The sequence below is a fragment of the Anguilla anguilla genome, chromosome 16 (genome assembly GCF_013347855.1).
Source record: "Anguilla anguilla isolate fAngAng1 chromosome 16, fAngAng1.pri, whole genome shotgun sequence".
Taxonomy (NCBI): Eukaryota; Metazoa; Chordata; class Actinopteri; order Anguilliformes; family Anguillidae; genus Anguilla; species Anguilla anguilla.
In genome coordinates this window covers 14,685,492-14,710,448 of record NC_049216.1, presented here as the reverse complement: position 1 = coordinate 14,710,448, position 24,957 = coordinate 14,685,492, and the positions used below count along the sequence as shown (strand labels likewise).

General features: G+C 43.4%; 2 protein-coding genes and 1 long non-coding RNA gene across 11 annotated transcripts; 1 reads left to right on the top strand and 2 right to left on the bottom strand.

Moving 5' to 3' along the window:
- Positions 1-5,591: 5,591 nt before the first annotated feature.
- banp (BTG3 associated nuclear protein) lies at positions 5,592-20,101 on the bottom strand. 8 transcript variants are annotated; one of them, XM_035396181.1, is made up of 14 exons: positions 19,968-20,080; positions 16,604-16,710; positions 15,964-16,167; positions 15,024-15,100; positions 14,531-14,709; positions 14,263-14,370; positions 13,351-13,520; positions 12,185-12,424; positions 11,922-12,080; positions 10,877-11,001; positions 10,665-10,736; positions 10,460-10,504; positions 7,108-7,251; positions 5,592-6,571 (listed from the first exon to the last, which is right to left on the bottom strand). In XM_035396181.1, exons 3-14 carry the CDS (start codon positions 16,034-16,036, stop codon positions 6,443-6,445), a joined length of 1,521 nt encoding a protein of 506 aa, XP_035252072.1. In that variant the 5' UTR covers positions 16,037-16,167; positions 16,604-16,710; positions 19,968-20,080; the 3' UTR covers positions 5,592-6,442. The 8 variants fall into 8 exon arrangements, with proteins under 8 accessions (XP_035252072.1, XP_035252075.1, XP_035252074.1 ...); XM_035396184.1 differs by having other exon boundaries at positions 15,964-16,164; XM_035396183.1 differs by having other exon boundaries at positions 16,604-16,746; positions 19,968-20,038.
- Positions 20,090-24,750, top strand: LOC118215413. Of its 2 annotated transcripts, none has more exons than XR_004762813.1 (2): positions 20,090-20,213; positions 22,733-24,750. It is a non-coding gene; the product is annotated as an uncharacterized LOC118215413 (long non-coding RNA). The 2 variants fall into 2 exon arrangements; XR_004762814.1 differs by lacking the exon at positions 20,090-20,213 and adding an exon at positions 22,403-22,528.
- On the bottom strand, positions 20,849-24,702 carry pdcd2l (programmed cell death 2-like). The gene is made up of 6 exons (XM_035396190.1): positions 24,568-24,702; positions 23,348-23,511; positions 22,644-23,069; positions 22,400-22,513; positions 21,459-21,607; positions 20,849-21,029 (listed from the first exon to the last, which is right to left on the bottom strand). The coding sequence occupies exons 1-6, from the start codon at positions 24,691-24,693 to the stop codon at positions 20,899-20,901; spliced, it is 1,110 nt and encodes a 369-aa protein (XP_035252081.1). The 5' UTR covers positions 24,694-24,702; the 3' UTR covers positions 20,849-20,898.
- Positions 24,751-24,957: the final 207 nt, after the last annotated feature.

Genomic DNA, 24,957 nt, shown 5'->3' with positions numbered 1-24,957 from the left:
ACTATTATTTATTAATTTATTCATCAGATTACCTTTTCCGGGGTAACTTTTCATGCCTTTGCCTTACACATCCTCTGACCCATTTACAGTTTATAAATATGAACTGTAGAAGCAACTTTTTTCAAGAAGAATTTTGCCCACAGAAAGCAAAAATGAGAGAAAAATTGGAAGGGAAATCGTACCCCTCATGTCTCAACAATCATATTTTAATCCTGCACTGTTAAAGAAAGAGATTGTATCCTTTCAGAAGCTTCCAGAATAAATCTATATAAGAACAGAGAACCTCTTTTTTCTTTTTAATACATGCCGGAAAAAACTGTATGTTTTCTCAGAGTCCACATTCGTTAGCCATTAATATCTATATCATATTTCAGTAGTTCCTTTTTTCAAAGCTCTATACAGGATCTTAAAAAGAACTTTTTAAGTTGACATTTCAAATCTCCTAAAATGGCATCCCAATGACCAAAAGTGACTTTTCTTTTGAGTAATGTTCATTGCGGATTCATCCACACCCTGCCGGCACAGGAACCCCCCAAAAAAGAATAAAGTGCTCTTAAGTCCTCCATCAGTTGTCACTGTGAATGAATGTCATTTACCAGCTGCCAGCCATAATTGTACAGATTGCACCATCAGAATTTCTCCGTAATCCTGATGGATTGTAATGTGCTCTTGGAGGCTATTGTTTGACAGAGAAGCAACCTTCCCCCAGACAGAAATGACTTGTGGAATGGCTTGTGGAATAATGAGTGTGAGGACTGCCTTCCATCCTTGCTTTGTCACGTTTGCTAATTTCATTAGGGCTGCTGGCTAGCCCCTGCCTTACGGAAAGAGCAGACGTGCTGTCCACTGTTAGGTCAGCGGCGTGTGCGTGTCGGCAGGGGGAGGCAGGATGTGACCTCAGTCTAAAAACGGGGGGGTTGGTTAATGGGGAAGGGGGGCTCATCGTCATCTCCTTTTAAAGCAGGGCGCAGTAAGGAGATAAACCAGTGTCCAGCTGTGATTACGGCATTAAGCTCACAGATTGCTGATGAATGCGCACACACTCACTCCTCATTAACAAGCAAGGTCTGTAAATCCATCTCCTCCTCGCTAAGAGCAGAATAATCTGTGCTTCTCAGCCCATTATACCTTCACTCCCTCCAGTTTATATTGCCCATTTACCTTATTTGATTATACTGAACAACACTAAACATGGTATTCCCTGGTATTCCCTCCTCTTTGTTACTCCATGACTGCACAGCTTTCATCCATCTTTCCATTTACACAGTCCCCTCAGGCAAATGGCCAGGCTTTTCCATACCTCTCCACCAGATTTACTCGGCTGCCCCACCCCACCTCAGTCTAGCTTTCACAACATCATCGGAGGCTCACTCTCTCCTTTGTGTCGTCCTCCATGTCAGCCAATCGGTTCTGTTGGCTTTCAAACAGCTACGCTCCCCAGCCATCGCCGCGTCGCGCGTAAACAAAGAGCCATCTCACCCCAGATTCACTCAGCAGGCAAACAGCCCAAGAACGGTTTCCCAGCAGGTGCAGCCTCGAGATAACGTCTAACAGGTTCAGCTCCTGAGGAAAAATCCTGCCCTCTACTGCAGGCATCAGTCGACACATTCAATCTCTCTGCTGATCAAACTCAGCCGTAACGCAAGAAGAGGTCAGGAATGGCTGAGAGAGCGCGATAAACTCATCCGCCCTGATATTCCAACGCTTTGTGTACTTTTCACCGTCGCAGTCGACTTCGGAAGAGAATCAGAGGTAGAAAGTCACATAAAATCAGAAAGCGTACGGAATAATTCTATTAACAGTTCATACTAATGACGGCTATAAAGACGCGTGTTCACTCTCGATTCGGTTGGTGGAGTGCAGTGCCATTTAACACATTCTGTTGTCTTCTTTTTTGCTCTAAAGGTTTATTGCCCCTGCCAAGTCATACCAAACGTAAAAAAATACTTGCGCAATCAGCATTGGGTTATGGCCCTGCAATTTGCTAACTCCTCATGTAAAGGTATAATGGATCGTGCAACTAACACAGAAAAGGCTGGGATTGCCTGGGCCGTCCAGAATCAGGCGCTGAAGCTATAATGAGCAAGACTGCGGGATAAGTGAATGTCAGTGGTGAATAATGATTATCAATGGCAAATAGAAAGAATTCGCTAATTAAAAATGAAACTGTAAAACCTAATGTCCTAAATTATAGCTGCCAGTTTGCTAATTAGGTGATGTATTCAACTACTTTATTTTTAGCCACAACTACCATTTAGAACATTTTGTTTATATTTCTGTCTTTCATTAATTGCATATTTTGAACAGTCAGGTAAAATAAGCTTTATCTTTTTTTTTGTCATTCTTGGTAATATTGTGAATTGTCTGTTTGGCTATAAGTAGTTAAAAGTTATACATAGATCAATGCCCCATAATTCCATTTATTAACTGAACAAGCCAATGCATTGCAGCTTTTTGTGGGTTTTGAATAAAAAGCTTTAAACGTTGAAACATTTTACCAAGGTTGGCTTTCTCAGCAACAGCCAGGCCTTCAGATGAAACTGTTTGGAAACATCTACCCAACCAGTGTTCCTGTTTTTTATTTTTTATTTGCACATTGTGTTCCACAATCACTTTGTGTCATTCTTATTGAATTAAATTCATTAATGATCTTAACTATCCATTTAAACTCTCACCTTCTTTGAAAATTTACAGAGCCATTACATCCTTGGGCTGGCTTGGTAATGTGTGCTCTGTCTACTAAATCAAGTCTTATTTTCCATTTCACATTCTGACCTGGTTCTGACATAAAAATGGTAAATTTAACGTATTCACATTTCATTAATAAAAAATAATATAAGACCTGCAATATGCTCCCACTTCCAGGCATTACCTCTTATGAATCTTGCTCGAAGATTTTCATGGGAAGAGTCTTCACTTGGTGTCATGCCATCTGAAGAAATCTTAAATGATAATATGGCATTCACTGGCACCAGAATCCCAAATGAGATGCAATGACAGTAATATCTATAGTTATAGTTATAGTTACACGTCAGACGAAGAGCACCACAGGAAAGGTCCACAGTATCTCCGATAAAATGGCTATTTCATATGATCTGCTGCACAAATTTGTTCAGACATATGCATCACTCTACTGATGGCATATACATGTTTGTTTTTCATAATAAAAAGACGAGGGACACCATTAAATACATTTGCCATCAATCTGATTAAGTGAAAGGTCACAACTAGGTCACAGATACAGTTGAAACCTGCATTATGTTCGGTTTTTTTCTTCCTTACACACCGAACTATAATCAGATAGCCAGTTATAAAAAATAATTGCATCATATCTTGGACCCAATCCAAGTCAACCAAAATAACTGAATCGCTCCAGAATAGTGCCAAAATGGTTCCTTTCTGATCATGAGGCATTTTCCCCTGAAGTATAAAGTTTTGCTTCATCATTAAAACTATCACATAACATCCAGCACTTTAACAATAAGGAATAAGAAGGTTTTCTTCCTGTGAGTTAAATGCAGGCTCTGGAGAACAGCAGTGTGGACCCAGGACTCCATCCCTGTCTGTGCATCAAGATGATCTGCGCAAGGCGACTCAGTCTGGTGATGTTACTGATTTCATTTTGTTTCTTCAATTAAAACGACTGTGTAGGCACCTCCTTGCATTTTAATTGCATTTGCAGAGGTTACTGTGGCCTGGCTTTACTGCTGTGGATGAATTACCATGTTAAAAATGATTCAGCATGGGATTCACAGGCACCTCCAGCCTCCCACGATCGGAAGAGGCTGTCATAACTCATGAGTACAGTTAAATCACAGAGTTATTTGCTCTCTTAATTAGCAAGAATTTCTGTTCTCTGGTTGCTTTCCACCATGTTTAATATTCAGTATATAAATATCCATGCTTAATTGTTCTCAAAAGCTTTATAAAATGTCTTACACATAGTGTAGATGCTTAAATAATAATGTTTATTTTGGTTAATGTATACAAAAATGTTAATCGGAAGCAGATGTACCAAAGTGAGAGAAAAACAGTGATAAATAAAAAAAAAATCCTTTCATCGTCCGTCTCAGGCCACAGCAATCAATCTTCCACCTTCAGAAAGAACATCCGACGTGCTTCTTTTCTGTGCTTGATGAATAATACTGCAGCCTCATCCATGGCCATGATGCACAGTGGCACATCTTTTCACCAGATTTTCTTTTTTTTGTTGGGAGGGGCTAAATGGGAATAGAGGGCTAGCCATGTAGAGCTAATGCTGAATTAATTGTCCATCCTCACTGCCTTCTTACTCTTTGCAGGATGATTTTTTTCCCAACCTGCCCTCTGTGGTACTTGACATTGCAGAACTGAAGCTCGGTTAATCTGAAGGCCCTGGACCTTGAAGTTACTTTTCATGCATCTTTGGGCTGCTGGTCTTAGCTGTTTGATCTTTTGTCCAACCACTTGCTTTCTGTCCAGCAATTTGTGAGAGCCAAGCAAATAACCCCATTTCTTTCTCTTTTTTCTTCATTGCTTAAGTAGGTCACATTGCTTGGTTTTGCTCTGGAGGTCTACGATTTTAAATGCACGGTTATAAATTATTGAATTCTTGCAGACTTTGGCGCGCATTGTTACATTCATTGTTGAATTGAATTTAATATTTTCATCTCCAGGGACAGAGCATTACCCTGTCTGACACCATAGAAACCCATCCCACCATCTCCTCACAAAAGCAGGAAATGTGAATTAAAGTAGGTGTACACGGACGTCCGTCACATCTCGATTCAAGGTTGGCTGTGGACTCTGTGGACTGCGGTCTTACTTCTCGCTGGTTCACCAAACTTTATGACAACCAATGTGTCACTTCCCCATTGACAAGTTTGAAAACAAGTGAAACTTCCTGCGAATGTCAGTCAATTTGTCATATTCCGTTTATTTCTGGTGTGTTACCCACGGATGACAAGGCATGGAGGAGTGGGTTGCCTATACTGGCCTGGTGCAAATCAGCACTATTTCAGGGGCAGGTCTTAGGGGGTTATGGATACAGAAATGCATGCAGAGAAGGGGACAGAGGGAGGAACAAAAAAATCAACTGGTGCACAAATCAAGATTTGAGACTGTAGCCTATGGCCACATGGTCTTATTTGTTGTTGGTTCACAAAACCTTACATCCATCTAACAATACATTGTATCAGCTTCTCGTTGAGTTCTTTGAAAATAGTATTACATTATTATTACTATATAATAACTTTTTTTGTGCTTACACTAAACAGTTGTCCACATTTAATGCCTCTGACTGTGGCCCCATTGGTCAAAAGCCACATCGATGGTTATTTAATATTTCACATTAATTAAAATATTTAATATTTCAATGAGCAACTCTCAATCCATGCATTTTTTACACCTTTCTCCAGCCCCTCCCCCCACCAGACCCAAGTGCCATTCTGAAATACCATAGTGTTAGTGCAGTGTCCGTGGCTTGTGGATGTAGCAGGAATTGCTTGTTATTATTATGCGAGTTATCTTCCACTTTGTTCCATATTTTACTGAAATAAACTGTTTCGTTAGACTGGATTAGAGAACAAGACAAAAAGAAAAAGATATCCTGCTTGTTTCTTGGCAACAATGAACTTTTTATTCAAGTGAATAAATCTCTTAACAGAAACGACACCAGAAAAGAAAAAAACTTTTTGCCTCCATATTTGGTAAGTTCATTGTCACGCGCTGGTGTGTCTCGGTAAACTGCCTTCTACAAAAGCTCCACCAATTCTGAGGCGTGGTGAAAGCCTGGTATGAATAACTAACAAACAAAAAGAAGCTATTTGAGCTACCAGGAAAGAGGGGCAAGGGGGCTGAAAACTAGGAGGGATGAAAAGGTCAATTTAAAAGTTTCTCAGAAGAAAAGACCCTCAAATCATACTACATTATAAATAGCTCTCCTCAGGAGGCTGGGCTCCACACTGTGAAGGCCTTAGAAGACTGCAGGTCTTGCAAGATTCGGGAAGGGGGCAGTTTGGCCGAGTTAGTCAAGAGCAAATTCAGCTGCGCTAAAGAAGCAGTCAGAATGTGCTCAGAACGAAAGGGAAAAGCACATGTGCAGTTCGGGAGCGCTGAGGATGCTCAGGTGCATGTTTCAATGATTCCGTCAAAGTGTCACTGCCATGATGTGCTGCAGCCACACTGGTGCCGTGTGTTGGTGCCGTGAGAGCAGCCGAAAGGGTCACGGCCTCGAGGCTCTCACGTTCTCGGGACTCTGGCATAAACCTGCTCCTCCTGACCTCCAGCCTGAGCTCATAGCTCAGAAACCCGGGCAAAAATGCCCTTTGATAAATACCCTTTCATCAATTCAGCCCTTCTGTTTGTATAAAAAAACATCACAGATCAGCCTCGCTTCCTGTGGGGGGTGTGTCCTTATGAGTGTCAGTCACTGCAGACAGGAAGTTTGGCGTGGCTCTGCCCCTCAGGTGCCCACAGTGTTGACGGGCATCTGCAGCTGAACCACTTCTCCGTTCTCGCCCTGCTGCGCTTGGATGGCTTCGTGTTTCACCTCCATATCCGTCTGCAAGGGGGTGGCTAGTGGCCCTGTGCCCTGTGGGCGAGCATGCGAGAGAGAGAGAGAGAGAGAGAGAGAGAGAGAGAGAGATTCAACACTGATACACATTATATATACATTTTATGCATTCAGCAGATGCTTGACTGTAAACTGCATTAGCAACTAATACAGTTTACAGTCTTTACATGCAATCAATTTATGCAGCTGGATATTTTGCTGACGCAATTCTTGCTCGAGGGTACAACAGCAGTGCTCCACCTGGGAATGAAGCCTCAACCTTGGAGCAGAAAGTCTGTGTTCCCTGACCATTAAAATACACTGCCACAAAACAAACAGAATTACACATGCACGCGCTATATACTGTACTATAAACACACACACACACACACACACACACACACACACTCATTTAAACACACACGGAAGTACCAGCACATACACAAAACACACAGCTGAAAACTGCGTTTGCACAAAATAAGGTTACAGGTTATTTCTATTTCAACAGTAAGCCTCGGTTGCGGTGGGGGCCATCTCGGATGCGTCGGGTGACGGTGGCGTCCCTGGCGCCTCACCTGCACAGCGGGGGCGGGCTCGGTGACTGGGGCCAGCTGCACGTACTGCACCTGGATGTCACTGGCCTGCAGCGGCGAGCCCTCCACTCCCGTCGCCCCGGGATCCGCCGACGCCACGGCGATGAGCTGAGCTCCCCGCAGCACCTGCACAGGTGAGGACACAGAGGAGCCGTTTCTCACAGCTGAAGGAAGGGTAATTCTACTCTCAATGCAACAGTGAGAAAAAGGCTACTTTTAGCAATTGTAATGGGTATAAAGTTAAATTGCTGAGCTTGGTCTCTTCGTGCTGTAATACAAGTACTGCCAAGCCAAACTTCTCCCAGGCACGCAGAGTCTGACCCTGCTGTGCTCTTGGGAATTACTGCCAAGAGGAAAGTTTAAATGAGTTACCTGATTTACTATAAACCATTATTATGTTTACTACTGAAATCTCCAATCAGTGGATGCCAGTAGGATCTGCTTGTCTCTAGAGAAGGAATTTGACTTCAGTGTCAAGAAAATTGTCCAGGGATCGCAGACTTCAAACAAAGCAGCTAATTTATTTTTACAGATTTTGAACAGTGTTAAACTCCAACGAGTGGATAATTATGTTCTTTTTCCTCTAATTTTGAAACATAATTTAATTTCAGAATACACCGACTTTATGGTGTCATACATTTCCCCTCCCCCAACACCACTTAAGAGAAACTAAAAATAGTCCTTCATGAATGTTAGTTTAGGATTTGTTGTGTGCTTATTTTGGCAGATGCATGGGTGATGTGGAAGACTACCGATCTCACACAAACACACATGTACAGACTCACACTCACTCAAACACACACGTACAGATTCGCACTCACTCAAACACACACATACAGACTCACACTCACTCAAACACACACATACAGACTCACACTCACTCAAACACACATGCTCTGCTCTTTCTCGTGTAGTGGGGTGATATGAATACTGTGAGGCTCGCATGCGGCTGAAAGGAGTAGGAGGGATTAGTCGCCAAATCCCCGAGCCACTCGGACAAAACCTATTTGACATTATCACTTAAACCCTTAACTATATAAAACCGGATCCGGAGTTTGTGCGTTTATGTGGGCAGGAACTGATCTGAGTTCATGAGAATAGCGTTGCGCTGCGGAAATGACTCACCCTGCACTAACGCCTATGAGACCGGCAGATAGAGGAGACAGCACACAAGTATTACAATCCAACAAAACCCATTTAAAGCCTTCTCAAGCCCAAAGATCAGACCCATAGAAATACGTTACATTTTACAGCTAAAAACTGAAGAAACACCTTGCTTCTTCAACCAGCTTAGGAGGGAGAAAGAGAAACTGATTTTTTTTTTTTTTTTTTGGGGGGGGGGGGGGGGGGGGGGGGTATTTCAAAGGCCTATAAACCCTCATAATGCATGTGATAACCTGACCACTTTAAATGTAACTCTAAAATGAACTAAATGCAATTGATCTTTTGGAATGATAAATATGAACTGATGTGTTAAGTACAGTGAGGGGTGGCAATACAGTCCTCTCTCTGACAGACATTACATGAGTATTTACAAAGTAGCCCACTTCACAGTTAACTGTGAATAACAATAGCATTGTAGAGCAAAAGAAATTGAACTTTCCACCAAATACCTTTAAAATTAATGACATACACCAAATGCTTACATTTAACCAGCCACTTTGCTGAAGATTTCATCTTCTGAGCTGAGCTGAGCTGAGATGTATTCTACCTAGAATGCAACAGGTCTGAGCTGCACACCAACAAATATCCAAAAACATTTTTTCAAATCCATTTATTTCATATCTACCATGTGGGAAATAATCTTTTGGACTACTATTTTCAAAAAAACAACATTGATGTTTGTGTTATTTTAAACCTTTGGCACTATATTAAAATATATCAAGCCAATTAGTGATTTGAAATTTGGCACGTATTCAAATACATCATGCCAATAAGTTTTGAAATTTAACTGAAATGTAGAAGTGTAGAAAGAGAAAGAGAGAGGTGCTCAGTTTGCTGCGACTCTGCTGCCCCCTGGTGAATTCTTCAGCAATATCAACTTCAAGTCCACTCAATTGTACAATAGGCAAGTAAACTGCAACTCATTACAAGACACAGATACAATACACAGCACCCTAGTAATTCACCAAGCATATGTCTAGTGAATACCGTCCTCTGCGGCAGACCCATGCCACACCACCTTGCTAACACAGCCTCTCAGAGTTGACAAAATCTCTTTTTCAGATTTCCCATTTTAAAATTCTGGAATCTGTATAAATAGTACATTTTATGTTTCCTGAAGCTCTCATATTGACTGGTTGCTCATTCATACAAAAACTTGCAAATATCTGGTCAATGTAGACTTTTTTGATTCAGACAGTACTAATAGCTCTAAGCAACTCATCATGACTGCTATTAAACTCAGTCATTGTGTATGGTTGTATTTTCAGAGGCATTTTATTTTCATTATCTAACTGCCAGTTAAGAGATTTTCAGTCCACAATCTTATTATTCAGTAGAGCTTCAGATTTAAGCATTCAAGATAATTACTGAAATAACACAATAATTGAACAGAGCCTATATCACATGCTTAGTTGTCTATAATCACTGTTCAAGCAGTACAATTTATTGACAAATCAGCAGTGTTGCATTTAATGATTGTGGTCTGAACACAGGAAATGTCATACCCCCTCTGGAGAAAGTCTAGATCTAATACTTCCAGTTTTAGATTTAATGCAAATGTACAAGCATGCACCTTCTCCTCACACCACCATTCTACTGAGAAACAGCATCCCATAATAAGAAAGAGTCACAGGACACCCTGCGGTAGATATGGCTGTCAGGTTGGACAGGACACCAGCACAATCTTCATGCAACAACTAAGTGATATGCCAACGTGACTGAATCCGTCCAATACATGCGAACTGACGACCACATAAATCAGATATACAGAAATCTGATATGTCAGCTGTGTCGGATTTGAGCGTAAACAAGCAATGTCTAATGTTCGATGTGTAGAGTGAACAGTCCTTGCTGCTTTTGCTAAGCACCTCAAATACATTTATGTGTTTGAGAACAGAAGGGCTTCCCATCTGTACAGTAGTAGATTATGTAAATCCTTTTAATTTAAGAAATCTACGCGCTGGATATGTGAGAGGAAATCTATAGAGAAAGCTTGGCTCCAACTATAATGAATGTGGCTCTGCAAACCAGAGCACTGAGCAAAAACAGGTATGACTTCACTTTGCATATGAAGACAGTGTGTGTTTCCTGATCTCCAGCTACTGCAGCTGATAACGGGGCTGGGGAATGAGGGTGCGTCCTGTACAGCGCTGTGATACGGGGCTCCTACCTGTCCATCCTGCCCAACATGAACCTGGTGGATCTGCAGATTGCCCTGAGGGGGGAAACAAACATTACACATGCAGTCTACAACACACACACGGCGTACGACAAGCGCACGCACAAAGACAACGATACAAACCAGCAAAGACGACGACACAAGCACACACTGTTCAGCATGCACACGCGTGCGCACTGGGGATGGGAGAGCTCACCTCACTGTCCTGCGTGATCTGAACCTGCTCCCCCTGGGGTACCTGTGTGATATGCAGGTGTCCCTGTGGGATCTGAGAGAGAGAGAGAAAGAGAGAGATTAAACAAATTAAACAAATCTTAGTGTGGCCCACCAGTGCGGACCCCTCTGTTAATGTGACAGACAGTTAGGAGTCAGGTGGGTAAATCAGGTAAATATGTATAATAAACTCACCACCTGCACCTGTCCATCCTCGGCGATGCGGTGGATGTGTAGCTGCTGACTGTTGGCCAGAGTGTAGTGTACGGTCTGCTGTGAGGAGCTCTCAGTTGGGGATGTCTCTGCTGCACTGCCCCCTTCTGGAGTAACACAGAAATTACACTGATCAATAAATGAATTACACAAGTTTGTAGCTCAGTCTTGTGAGGAAGCGGAGAAGTCCACACAAAACAATCGGTGATGCCCACACACCTCAAACTGAAAACGCTCAAAAAGACACCCGTTTGCAAATGAATCCAACCAATGAGAAGGACACCTGTAGTGCTGATGTGGCTGCCTGCAGGCTCACAGGCAAGTGTGTGGTACCTGAGGAATGTTTGGTACCTGAGGAGCAGGAGTAGTGTGGTACCTGAGGAGCAGGAGTGTGTGGTACCTGAGGAGTAAGAGTAGTGTGGTACCTGAAGGGTGTGTGGTTCCTGAGGAGCAGGAGTGTGTGGTACCTGAGAAGTAAGCGTAGTGCGGTACCTGAGGAGTAAGAGTAGTGTGGTACCTGAAGGGTGTGTGGTTCCTGAGGAGCAGGAGTGTGTGGTACCTGAGAAGTAAGCGTAGTGTGGTACCTGAGGAGTAAGAGTAGTGTGGTACCTGAAGGGTGTGTGGTTCCTGAGGAGCAGGAGTGTGTGGTACCTGAGGAGTAAGCGTAGTGTGGTACCTGAGGAGTAAGAGTAGTGTGGTACCTGAAGGGTGTGTGGTTCCTGAGGAGCAGGAGTGTGTGGTACCTGAGGAGTAAGAGTAGTGTGGTACCTGAAGGGTGTGTGGTTCCTGAGGAGCAGGAGTGTGTGGTACCTGAGAAGTAAGCGTAGTGTGGTACCTGAGGAGTAAGAGTAGTGTGGTACCTGAAGGGTGTGTGGTTCCTGAGGAGCAGGAGTGTGTGGTACCTGAGGAGCAGGAGTGTGTGGTACCTGAGGAGTAAGCGTAGTGTGGTACCTGAGGAGTAAGAGTAGTGTGGTACCTGAAGGGTGTGTGGTTCCTGAGGAGCAGGAGGCAGGTGCAGGGGGGTTACCTGAGTTCTGGGAGGCGGGGGTCCTCCGGGAGAAGCTCTTGACCGCCAGACTCTGGCCTCGCTGCTTGCGACGCCACGCCGTGCGGCACTTGGAATCGATGCTCTGCTTTATCCGGTACCAGTCCGACTCGGTGATGCCAAACTTGTGGAAGAGGTGGCCTGAGCAGAGAAGGGGGGTGTGGGGGTGAGATGGTGGGAGCAAGGCCGTGGGGCGTGGGATCGGCGGGGGGGGGGGGGGGGGGGGGGGGGCAGTGCTCACTCACAGCGGATGCCGTAGATCATGAGGGGGTCCAGCTGTCTCTTGCCGTGCTTGCCCTGTCCAGACAGGTTGGACACGGCCTGGATCTCGCGGTGGAACAGGTAGTCCAGCAGGGTCAGCGCCATCTTCTCCGCCGTGCGGCAGTTGGTGCTGATGTGCAGCATGTCGGCGGGTGACACCGGGCACCTCACCCGCATTTCCACATTATTCTCATCGCCCAGCCAGGTGCCCAGAGGGTAGTCCTCTGTGCAAGGGGAATAAACACTGACCTATAGGGCTTTACACACGCTGTCTAACACACGCACATACAAACACGTGCTCACACATACAGCACACACTCGCATAAACTTGCGAACACACAAAAGCTGAAATCGGGATTGTGAGATTGCTGTATGAGCAGTGTTGATAGGTTTGAACAATTAAGGTTATATTTATTATAAATCTCATTGATTGTTTTAGTCTGATCAAGTTGTTTTTCTGTTTTAACTTCATTCAACTACACATTCACACACACACATACACACACACTCACTCTGCAACAGCTTCCCACTGCCAGGGACAGATGGCCACATATAGAGTTCAATCATTGTTTGTAAGAATGTACAATAGCCGCAGATCAAAGGGGTATCACCGGCAGCAGAGCAAATGGGTGTCCCCGGCAATTCTGGGTGCAATATATATACCTTCCTGGGAACGTTCACACTTGGCAATTATCACACCTCTAACCAGTTCACTCAAACCCTCACTTGCGGCTGTCTTGTTGGGATTCGGACCGAACGCTAGCTGATGCACCATGGCGAGTCTCCCTTTGGGCATCGTAATAAAACTTTTCAATTGGAAAGTGGTCATCAGTGTGTTACTTCACCAGTCCTGACTTGGTTCCACAAAGGGAGAAGATTCCCAACAATGGGGAAGTGTGCGCATTACTGCAGAGCATGCTTGAGTGTGTGAATGCATGTGTGAGTGTACGTTTGCATTCAAGCGAGTGAGAGAATGTGCGTGTCTGTGTTTGGGCGTGTGTGTGTGTGTGTGCGCGCGCATTTTGGGGAATATCTGCATATCAAGTGTCACAATCATAACTGAATAAATAAATACATGAAATAATAACTAAATCTGTCAAAATAAAGAAAGAAAATATAATAAAGAATAAGAATGAATCCTGGTGTGTACCTTCAGAGTTGAGCGTGATGACGGTGACGTTGTTGGCGTTCTGACTGCCGGCCTGTCCGCTGTTAGACACGGAGTCGCTGGCCTCTGACCCGCTCTCTGCATCCTCCTGGCTGTCCTCTGGGACCGGAACCTTCACCAGGATGGTGTTCTGCCTCCGCCCACTCGCCGTGCTGGACGAGGAGATTTGAGCATCATTTGGGTAACTGCATTCTTGCCAAGGAGTAACAAAATTGCTTTGCTCATGAAAATATCACGAGTGGAGTGTAGCGCGCCATCGAGTTGGAGATTAGCTCAGGATTTTCAAGACTTTCCACATTTCCTTGATGTAGAAAAAACTGAAGGCCTAATTCTGATTGCAGGGTGCTTTAAGCGCCACCTAGAGGTCACTAAAGTTCAGTGCTACCTTAAACTGCTGCTTATCAGGTTTACAAGAAACTAATGGCTGTTTATACAGAAAAGAAAATAAAGTTCACAACTTCTTATAGCTTACTTTATCCACGTATTTCACCACACATCTGTACCAAGCTTTGAAAACAAATGATAAATACGCTGCATATGCCGTTATTGTCTGTGTCTCCAAAATTGCTGTACCTAAACCTTTAAATCTCCTGGAACTTCCTAAACTTAACATGCAGTCCATGTTAGTATGGTACTTTGGAAACCCGAATATGCAGCCGCGCACTGAAAACTGAAAGCACACTGCGATTAACCCCACGTTCCCTGAAAACAAATCCCTTTCTCTCACGATTTTGTAACAACTTGACATTTGGGTTTAACTCAGTGAAGTTTGTTTGAAAAATGCAATGTTCTGTGAATATTGCCCAAAAAAGAAGCTCCACTGGCAGACACGTCCAGTTAGGCACTAGAAGGCTAGAGCACGCAGGACATTTTTACAACACAGCGGTCACTCACTTGCTGAGAAGGTTCTCCAGTGACTCCGCCCCCCGTGTGTTTATCTCCTCTGGGGTCACCCCTTTGGGCCGCTCACTGCTCACGATCACGTTCGTCTCAGGCACAACACTTCAGCAGGGGACAAAGGGAAAGGGAGAGTGAGAGAGAGTGCGTGTGTGTGTGAGTGTGCGTGTGTCTGTGCGTGCCTGTGTGTGGGCATGTGTGCATGTGTGTGCATGCATGTGTGTGTGTGCGCACGTGTCTAAGAATCCAGACAAACGAAGCTCACCACCGAACTTTGTTCCAGGTCTGGGTGGCCCCCAGTGGAGACCCGGCCACCATGGGAACCTGAATGGGCCCCTGATTCTTGTTCACGACGACGTCCAGCTTCTCCTCCAGAGCCTGCAGCTTGGCCTCTATGCCATCCAGACGCTGGCAGATTGTCTGAGTGATGGAAAACAACAAGGACTGCAGAGAGACAGAGAGAGAGAAAGAGAGAGAGAAAGAGAACTATAAATTATGCACACACCACCACAGTCACACACACGACCAGTGATCACAGGTTACCAGTTTTAAGGCATTTCTGGTCCCATTATTTCAAGTTCTCAAGGTGTTATGGATAAACACTGTCACACTGTAACATGCACCCAACACACACACAAATGGTATCTTCAATGTTGTGTGTAACACCATATTAAGGGTCTGTTAAAAATATCCATACTGTAAAACCTCATCATTTATAGTGTATTTCTGTGGCAGCATCCAGAATGCAGTGTCTGTACCTTGAGAGATCCATCCTGGCTGGTGATCTCCACCCTCTGTCTCTTCCTGTCTGGTTTATCATCCACATCCAAAACAGCTACAGCAAACACAGTTATATTTACATTCAAAAGCACAATCATGTCTGTATTCATAACTACACATTAATCATTTAGCACATGATCTTAGAATACATAAAATGAAGAGCATAACTGCTTTCATAAAATACAAAAAATTTCTGTAGTACTACAGAGAAGATTATAGGCATGCTTATAGTCATTTATCATGTAATCCACAATTACAATCCACTTCACGGTCACAATAAAAATAATATGCTTAATCATTTCTAGACTCTTCTTTTTTTCCTACCGAAACTGACCCCTCAGTCAGAGCATAAGGATAGATTATGGACAGACTGGGGGGAGACGGGGAACAGAGTAAGGGCAGAGTAGTGGTGAAGTAGGGGCAGAGTGGGAGGAGATTGGGGGACAGTAGGGGGCAGAAGGGGGAATGTGGTAGAAGAGTAGAGGGAGAGTAGGAATGGGATGGAGGGGGAGTAGGTTCTGGTTGGGGGGAGAGTAGGGGCAGGGTGGGGGTAGAGTAGGTTCAGGGTGGGGGGAGTAGAGGGAGAGTAGGAACAGGGAGGGGGAGAGTAGTTTCAGGGTGGGGAAGAGTAGAGAGAGTAGGAACAGGGTGGGAGAGAGGAGGCGCAGGGTGGGGGTAGAATAATTTCAGGGTGGGGAAGAGAAGAGGGAGAGTAGGAACAGGGTGTGGGAGAGTAGAGGGAGAGTAGCAGCAGAAGGCTGGAGGCAGAGTGGGAGCAGGGTGAAGGTACAGCAGTAGCATGGTAGGGGTGCAGGCAGAGGACATCTGGGGGGACTTTGGGGAGTCTGGAGGTACTGAGTGAGAGAGGATGTCGGAAAACAGTTTGAGGAGAGAGGTGGATTTAGGAGACTGTCATACCAGAGTGATCTTCCTGGTTCAGATCTTCCACCGCAATCTGCACCATCTCCACCAGATCCTGCTCTGACATCATTCAGGCTGCCGTTTCCAAGTGAACAAAAATTCTGCAATCACAGGCCTTAGCCAATCATAGGGGAGCAGTGGAGACAGTACAGGGTGGAGCCAGGAGTGATTTCCTGTAGTCACCTCCTCAGTCTGCTCCTACTGGACAGATACATATGAAGAAACAGCTGAATATATGACCGTTGAAAAAGCAAGTCAGCAACAAAAAAACATATGCCACGTAGCCAGTCTGGCTGCTTGATGGTTTTCCAATAGGAATATATCAAATTTGACAACAAGAACAGGCCATTCTTCCCATCTTAACTTCTAAATTTTTTTCTATACAGTAGACATTATTGAGCAGTGTTAAGCTTAATGTTGAACATCCTCTGCTTTTACTCATTCCTGACATGCGTACAATAATGGACTTTTCGATCAGCAGTGTAGTATAATGGCAAAGGAGCTGGTCTTGTAACCTAAAGAACCCTGCTGTTGTACCCTTGAGCAAGGTACTTAACCTGCATTGCTTCGGTATACATCCAGCTGAATAAATGGATGCACTGTAAATGTTATGTAAAAAAAAAAGAACTAGAAATACCGCCTCGCGGTTGTATGCCTCCGCCAACCAGTAGCCAGTGCTCTGTTTTTCGCGGTGATGTGCTGGGGTGGTGGTATCAAGGCTTGGAGGTCAGCAGTCTCAACAAGCTGTTAAAGAAGGCCAGCTATGTGATCAGGTTGGAACTGGACAGTGTGGAGGCAGTGGCGAAGAGGAGGACGAACATTATGTCACAGTGAAGTTGACCTCTGACCGTTTGGATATAAAATGTCATCACTTCATTTTATCCTATTAGACATTTGTGTGAAACTTTGTCATAATTAGCGTATGAATTCTTGAGTTATGGCCAAAAAACATGTTTTGTGAGCTCACAGTGACCTTGACCTTTGACCACCAAAATCTAACCAGTTCATCCTTGAGTCCAAGTGGACGTTTGTGCCAAATTTGAAGAAATTCCCTCAAGGTGTTCCTGAGATATCGCGTTCACAAGAATGGGACTGACGGACGGACAACCCAAAAACATAATGCCTCCGGCCACAGCTGTGCTGTCATGGAGGAATAAAAAGTTCTGTAAGTTGCTCTGATTAAGAGCATCTGCTACATGCCTGTAATGTAATGTAATGAACTTTAATCTATGCCACCTATGCCCTTTTATTCAACAAACAAAACTCAACTTGAAATAGCCTATCTGTTGTGGTCAATGTTCTAGCTCACTTCCCCCTTGATTTCCTTTTACAAACCTGAAAATGTACCATATGTATTTTGTTTTCTTAACTTCTAAATTTCATAACCAATTTAATTGCACTTCTCTGCACTTTTTAAAAGAGTTTCTATATCCTTAGTGTGGTACCCTGAAAAGGACACAATTCTCCAAATATGGTTATACAAATGTAACTTATTTTGACGTATACCTTGCCCATTTTACTATATAGCCTACATAATACGTAAGTACTTGGACTGAGAAAAGTTCTGTCTTTTGGCTCTGTTGTTCAGCACATTGTATCTGAAATTGAAATCTGAAAAGTTAAGCTAAAAGGGCAGTAATTCCCACACGGATCACCTGAAATGGATGTAAACACCTTCTAATTAAAGCTGATGGTCTGCACTTTAACCTCAAAATCATTGTTTCATTTAAAATCTAATGTGCTGGAGTAGAGCCAAAAACACAAAAACAAAAAAATCATGTCACTGTCCCAATACTTCGAGACTGCACGATATATCTCTGAATGCTGCTGGTCTGCATTACTACGGCAATCAATTATTACTCCCAAGTCTTTTTAAAACTGAACACATTCCAATTGTGCATTATTTCTGGATTTTCCCCTGCTTTTCTGCAATAGTTCATAGTAAAACCATATACTTTTAAACCAAAAAACGTGATATGTTTTACTCATTGTTTTTTATGCGTGGTGAGAGGTAGCCTATATTCCGTGACATCTTTAGGCTCTTTGGAGCTGGACTGTCAGTAAGGAGCAATATTGCTGGCAGGTGTTTGGGAGGCTAGTTCTTTGTGGATAATGGTGATTTAGTTCTACAGGACGTTGGTGGTGGTTTGTGGGATTCCATATGTAAGCTCTCTGTACTCAAAGTGATGTGTACTCCATCACGGAGTGTTTAATTACATACGGTCTCATTTCAACAGCATCTCCTAGGGGACCAAGGATGGGATGGGACTGGATTGGATTGGATTGAACTGGCTCTTAACACATGGAAGGTTACATTTCTGAAGTCCAAATTACAGTTTGAAGAGATAATTCACTTCACAGGTTTTTTTAAATAACTTATTTCTACTGGGGACCATCTTATATGATATATGCAACTGGAGACCTCTGCGGTCAAAGAACGACTGGCAAAATAGAAGAATTAATATAAATATTTATAGTTGTTAATAAATTCTATTAAAATGAATCTATTCATATATACAGGCTTTGGAAACATAATGTCGCTGTACAAGCTACTTTGGACTTACCCAGAGTGTTTCCTAGCTTTAAACCAAACCTCTCAGATGACCACATACCAACCATTAAGACAGCTGGTCATCAGAACCATATCTAAAATATCCTTCATTGCACATAAAAACTGCCCAGGCCAATCAAAAACATACACCAAATCTGACACAACACCAAAAATACCCCAGAAAGTGAAGTATTCTTTAAAGGGATAAGTCTGAAGCCAGGCCCTGATGAATGGAGGCAACGTGCCTGGATAGCCTTGCTTTGGCTGGAATGTTGCTCTAGTCAGTGCTTCTATGGGGCGCGACCCAAAATAAGTCATGAGAGTGTATGAGGTCGGTCCCAGAATGAGTCTGTGTTAGTCCATCAGGACTATGCTAGTATGTGTATTTGAAGAGTCCCTGAAAGGTCCAAAATTTCTCATTTGGGTCCCAATACCAGTGCTCTAGGTGATCAATTATTAATAGCATGCTTCCAACAATGCAACAGCTGACCCATAACCATATGAACGATGCAACAGCAGAATTGCATTGCCTATTTTTAAGTAACGTTATGTATTAGTTAGCACTGTGTTGTGTTAGCAACGAATAGGGCTTGGCTGCTGCACTAAGCGGTACACGAAATCTAGGTCTAGCTAGCTCCAAAGTGGAAAAAATGAGAAATGCAATATAAAGCGAATTTATATTTTATTCACATTGGTTGATCAGGAGAAATTAAGGGAACAAGAGAAAAACTTCGTGAAACCAATACGCTGCAAATTCTAATAATCCAGAAACAAACTACACAACGTTAGCTAGCCAGCTAGGTTAGCTACAGCTACCGATAACTTGCATGTTAGCCAGCTAGTTTGGAGAAAAAAAGATAGACCTAGCTCAACAAGATACAGCGGACTTGCTGCATCTGCAATTAGCCAATACAATTTCCAGGAGTCAAGCTAGCCACCTACTCCCACAAACATGTAGCTATGCTAAGGCAATACAACAAAGCGGGAAAGCTGGATCAGGTTGAGAGAACCTAGCTAAAATAGCCAATTTAACCAGTTAACATCCAGTTTGACTCAAGTTTTCTTGCTAGCTAACGAATTAGCAACCCTGATTTAAGCATGTGAAAATATTTTACCGTAAAAAAGAACGGTACGATTGAAACGTTGGCCAAGAACTCGGTCATCTAAATTAGCCAACTGATATAAAGTCAAATAGCCTAGCTAGATCGAACGGTCTTTTAGCAGCTAACAGTTAGCTAGCAAGATATAAAAAAAACAGCTACCTAGGCCCCAATGCCTGAACAACCGACAGATGAGAAATGTTATCGGTGGTGGTGGTAGTGATAGTGAAAGAATTAAAAGCAATAAAAAGTGTTCGGATAAAAGCAAGATCAACACCAGAATGTCACACCCCACTTTACACCAACTCTCGATAGCGGGATATGAACAGCGTGAGTTTGGTTTATATTACCGTGTGAATGATGAATTCTCGTGTTGTTTGTAGGGATTCCGATAATGGCGTCCTTCCTCGCGAGAAAAAGCCCCACTTTCTGCTCGAGCTAAGGAAGGCTGCAAAGGCGGTGTTAATGGGAGGAGTCTACGGTGCAGTCTCCCGACTGAATCGCAGAGGACAGAGACAGAGTATGTTCAACCAGAAAATGTTAAATTGCTACTGTCTTAGATTATATTGAACGTGCAATTTGAACGCATCTAAAAGGTACGTAGATCTTGTTGCTATTTTCAGTTTGGCCAGTTAGCTCCAGAATGACTTAAATTGGTGCACTGCACAAATTCAGATTTAGGCAATGAACCGTGCCTTCAGGGTCACAGCCTATAGTAGTCAATACCATACATAATACATACTGTTACAAAATAAAATTTGATGTCATTGAAGGTGCAAACAGTAAATAAAGAATGTAGCATTATTAAGAAGTAAATGGATTAAGGGGTATAGTACAGAATTAGATGAGCCGAGGTGAAGTTTTAAACAGGTGCAGTTTCAATCTGAGTGAAAGATGGGCAGTGTCTGCTGTCCTCATTGTGGGGAGCTCATCGAGAGGAAGGCCCCTTTAGAGAGATGACATAATACACTGAATTCTTAAAGGTAGCTACATCATTTGCAATAGTTCTATATGAAATACAAAGTAAATTTGATGTACATGGCTTTGCTGAGATAAGTACTAAGAGTGTGTCCCAACAGCAAAATGCAAACACTATAAGCTTGAATGGATCCAGCTATTAAACGTTGCATTGCTCCACAAATGCTGGGTTCAATTGCTTTTGCGTTATCGCCCAATTGTGTGTCCAGGTGTTGTCAGATGACTCAGGAAGAGGAGTCTAGGAGACAGGAAGTCCAGAGTATTCAAAGAGAAGACAATTTTATTTACACCATTGTAATACTGTCACTTGAAAAACTTTTGGTCTGGGTCTGTCTGAACAAACACAAACTCCTCTAAAGGTGTGTCCAAGCCAATCTCCCAGCAGCTTCTCCTACAGGTATAGATGAGAACGGTCCCAAATTCCACCGCCACCTCTGCAGAGACAAAGGAAACAAGACTTACCATACAATTTACAAGTATTCATCAGCATTTCACAAACTAACCATTATCTTGCATGTAAATAACATGCACATGCTAAAATCAACAAAGACTGTGTGACTTCTATATATCATTAAACAAATGTAGATAGCCTTTTAAAAATAAGCAGATATAATTTAAAGCCCGATTTAAAGGATGCTGAACTGTTTTCACCATACTGTCACCAGTCAAATCTAAGTGCATCAATTATTTATATCTATATTTTAGATCATTCTTGAATTTCAGGTACTATGCCTGGTCACACACCATTCAGCAACACCAGAGAAAAACTGAACCCAAACCACACTATGCTTTTCGCTTGTCATCAAAAACATGTGATTTACTCATGTGTGGAAATGCAACTGTGGACTCTCACCCATACCCACCCAAACTGGAGTCCGTGCTCCTGAGCAAGCTGACCAGAGCTGGCATGAGCTGAAACTCAAATGTTCTGGGACCGCCACAGCGACCACAGGGTGCTACCACATTGGAGGGAGCATCTGTGATGAGTAAGGGTGACCCACTCCAGCAGTACCTGGAAAACAAAAACAATAATGCTATTATACATGACACACTATTGATAACTGACTTTACAAGCTAGACACATTGGTGCTTTGCTGACATGACTGTTCCTGGAAGCAATATGGGCCCTACAGTCTGGTACTGAATTCAGACCATGCAAGTGCCAACTGCGGCCAGCAGCCTTGTAAGGTGATACAGAAATGGCTCAACCATTGCCCAAGGATGGGAGGGTTTCAGATGGCTGGGATGATGTAGCGTCTTATCGTGCACCAGTGAACCCCCGCTCGTTTATCAGGCATCTGTAGTCTGCCTGTTGCACTGCCAAAACCGGGCTGCGTTTTTGAAGCTTACTTCCTGGTCTTGTTGAGAGACATTGTTCACCACCGCCAGTGCGGATGGCTCCAGTATAGGTGTTTAAGCCACCTGTTTCAATGTAGGTCAATGGTTTTAGTTTAGTTGACAAAATTCAAACACATGTATCAAAAGACTTGCATGTGAAGAAATTGTCAAGGATATAGTGAGTGGCCAGATATGGTAATGTCCCTGCACATCCACAAAGCCCCAGCCAGAAACAAACCTTATTTCAGAGATTATATTTCATGTTCAAATATTGCAAATGCTGTTGCTACCTTTAAGCATTCAGTGTATTATGTCATCTCTCTAAAGGGGCCCTCCTCTCGATCACATCTCTATCTGAGTCCCCCAGTGGTGGGATGAGCTCCCCACAAAGAGGACAGCAGTCCCTGCCCATCTTCCACTCAGTCACACCCATCTGACCACACACAGCAGCTTCTTGTGTTTTCACCTTAAGATCTGTTGTGGACACAAGGAGATCTTCTTCATGAACCTGGAGAAGACCTGGTCACCATGGCGAGCTTCAGTCTTCTCATATTTCTCCATGCTCTCTCTACCTTCACAGCTGAAAACAGCACAGGTTCAAAAATGTTTAAGATGTTTGAGCAGCACTGAGTGCATTTAAATGCATGGGCCAGAGGCTACAGTATGCTACAGAAAAAATGCAGCCCTGACCTGCAGTTGGTGCAATCTACCTGTCCATCTCCCCCACAGCCACGCCCTCTCTCTGCTCATACTCCTGAAGCAGTTTTTGTTCATGCTCCAAATCTGCTTGGGCCCACAGATCTGCCTCCTCCATCACACTGACGTAGTGGGAGCAGAATGTGGGCACCCGTCCTGGATCAAGGACACACCCCTTGAGACTGCAGTCCCCTTCCTCCACCAGCCTGAGCCCTTCCATCCTCGTGCTGAAGTCCAGATCAGGCGTGGAGCTCGTGCCAGGCCCTTCATTGCTGCAGGCAGGAGCCGAACTATCAGACCCCTCCTCTGCCTCGCCCCAGTCATCTGCTTCTTCACACCAGTCTCTGGTTGCCATGGGAGCCTCTTTGACCACAGCACATTTAGTCCTCTGGTCCTCACACACAGGGCTCTCCAGGCACTGTGAGCGTAGTACAGTCCAGCTGCAAACGTCAGTTATTAATATCATCCAGGTGTGCAATCAGCCACAGGCAAACAATCACTGATATCACTTAGATGTAAAATCTTGCAAATAATCACTAATATCAACCAGACATAAAATCTCACAATCATATACCCACAATCAAATTTACTGCTAACAATTAGAGACATAATCACATTTGAAAGAACGCAAACAGGCGCACAACGATCTATGCACATTTATAATGGTTAAATAAACTATTGTAAATATAAAATTCATCATGCTAGCATGAGACCTTACCTTTCAGATTTCCCGTAGCACAGTGGGTTTGGACAGGCGAACACATTTATGGTGCGATGATACGGAGACGCCGCTAGAGGGCAGTACACTTGCACAACATGGGTAAGATCTGTACTGCAGAGAGCGCAGCTTGGGTAACGCAATGACACTGAAGGGAGGCGATCCTAAAAATAATAATAAAAGTTGTGTCTGCTCCGTTTCAGCAAAATTTTTTATTTGTGATAACATAACGAGGTTATAAAACCTTAAAAGTTACGTACATATACTTGTTTAATAAGGAATTCATCGATGTGTATCATTTCTTACTAGCTAACCGAAAAAGGATTCGAAAAAGGGTATTCGAGCCAGCCAGGAGTCGAACCTAGAATCTTCTGATCCGTAGTCAGACGCGTTATCCCACTGGCCCGACCGCGACGCTATGCCATCAATGTTACATTATAAGCTTGGCGATTTGGTTGTAATCGTGGCCAAATTGGCAAATCTGTATTTGTGGAAAAAAACAATTATGCCGTTCGGTTTAGTCAGTTAGTGACAAATGGTGATTTAATCCGAGCCTTTGTCTGTCTTCGTAGACTAACTAATACAAAACTGAACGAATCTTCCGAACGCCAAATAAATGAAGTCCACAACATGTGTAGCAAGCCGCATGTGACCACTGCTGACATACTCACCACATTACCTAGCTCAAGTTTTATTCCATTGCTTTTTTATTCTGGTGGCTAACATTAGCCAGCTAGGGTAAAACAAAATGGGAAATGTATGGCAATATTTATAATCAATAATAAAATCTGCAAATACAATACAAAAGAAAGAACAACAACTGGGTATTTATCGATTCTTGCGTTAGCATTTAAGCAGCCGGGGACTGCGGCTGAAGTCAATACGTGACTGTTTGGCGAGGTAAACCCGACGAGGAGAGTAAACAATTCGACTCAAAACGAGTGGAAACTGGTGTGAAATACTTGTCAAGCCACATATATTTGGCGACAATATTACATAGCAAATAAACATATGGATAGAACACTACCGTTTCACGTGTTCATGAGCAACATTAAAAAGCTTGCGTTGCCTGGCTTCCGAGCTAATGCTAACATCCGCCAGCCAGCGGACTCCCAGGACGACAGCGTATCTACGCAACACAAGCCTAAATAAGTACATACATGCAAAAGTTGTCAGAAATCAACAGCAAACTATAATCTAGTCAGCAATGTCCATCTTACCGGCAGGCCTCCGATTTTGTTGGTACAGAAAGAGGATACGTTTTTCCCAATGGCCTCATCACACAACCCTACCAAAACTGACTCGACTACGGCAGCCATCTGCTTGAATGCATGCGTGTTAGCCATGCAACTATGCAGACATTAGTTTCACATCACCACAGACAGCATCGAATGTGGAAATGGGACACTCATCAAAACACTCAAACATCCTAAATTTTTGAAAATGTATTACTTGAAAAGCAACCGTATCACGTGTTCTAACAAAAGTGGCATTACAGGCTAAACATCACATAATTCCCAAGAACACCACACGGTAGCAGTTCTGTAATTTCACCTAGTTGAGTGGATTGCACTACTGAAACTTGAACGGCTACAAAATGAATGCGCAGA

Coding starts and splice junctions, on each gene's coding strand:
- pdcd2l (XM_035396190.1), bottom strand. CDS start 24,693: ATGGCTAACACGCATGCATTCAAGCAGATGGCTGCCGTAGTCGAGTCA. Junction 23,512..24,567: donor ACAAAATCGGAGGCCTGCCG/GTAAGATGGACA, acceptor TATTATTTTTAG/GATCGCCTCCCTTCAGTGTC. Junction 21,030..21,458: donor GAGCACGGACTCCAGTTTGG/GTGGGTATGGGT, acceptor TTGTCTCTGCAG/AGGTGGCGGTGGAATTTGGG.
- banp (XM_035396180.1), bottom strand. CDS start 16,036: ATGATGTCAGAGCAGGATCTGGTGGAGATGGTGCAGATTGCGGTGGAA. Junction 11,002..11,921: donor CCCCGCCTCCCAGAACTCAG/GTAACCCCCCTG, acceptor GTGTTACTCCAG/AAGGGGGCAGTGCAGCAGAG. Junction 7,252..10,459: donor ATGTTGGGCAGGATGGACAG/GTAGGAGCCCCG, acceptor TCACCTGTGCAG/GTGCTGCGGGGAGCTCAGCT.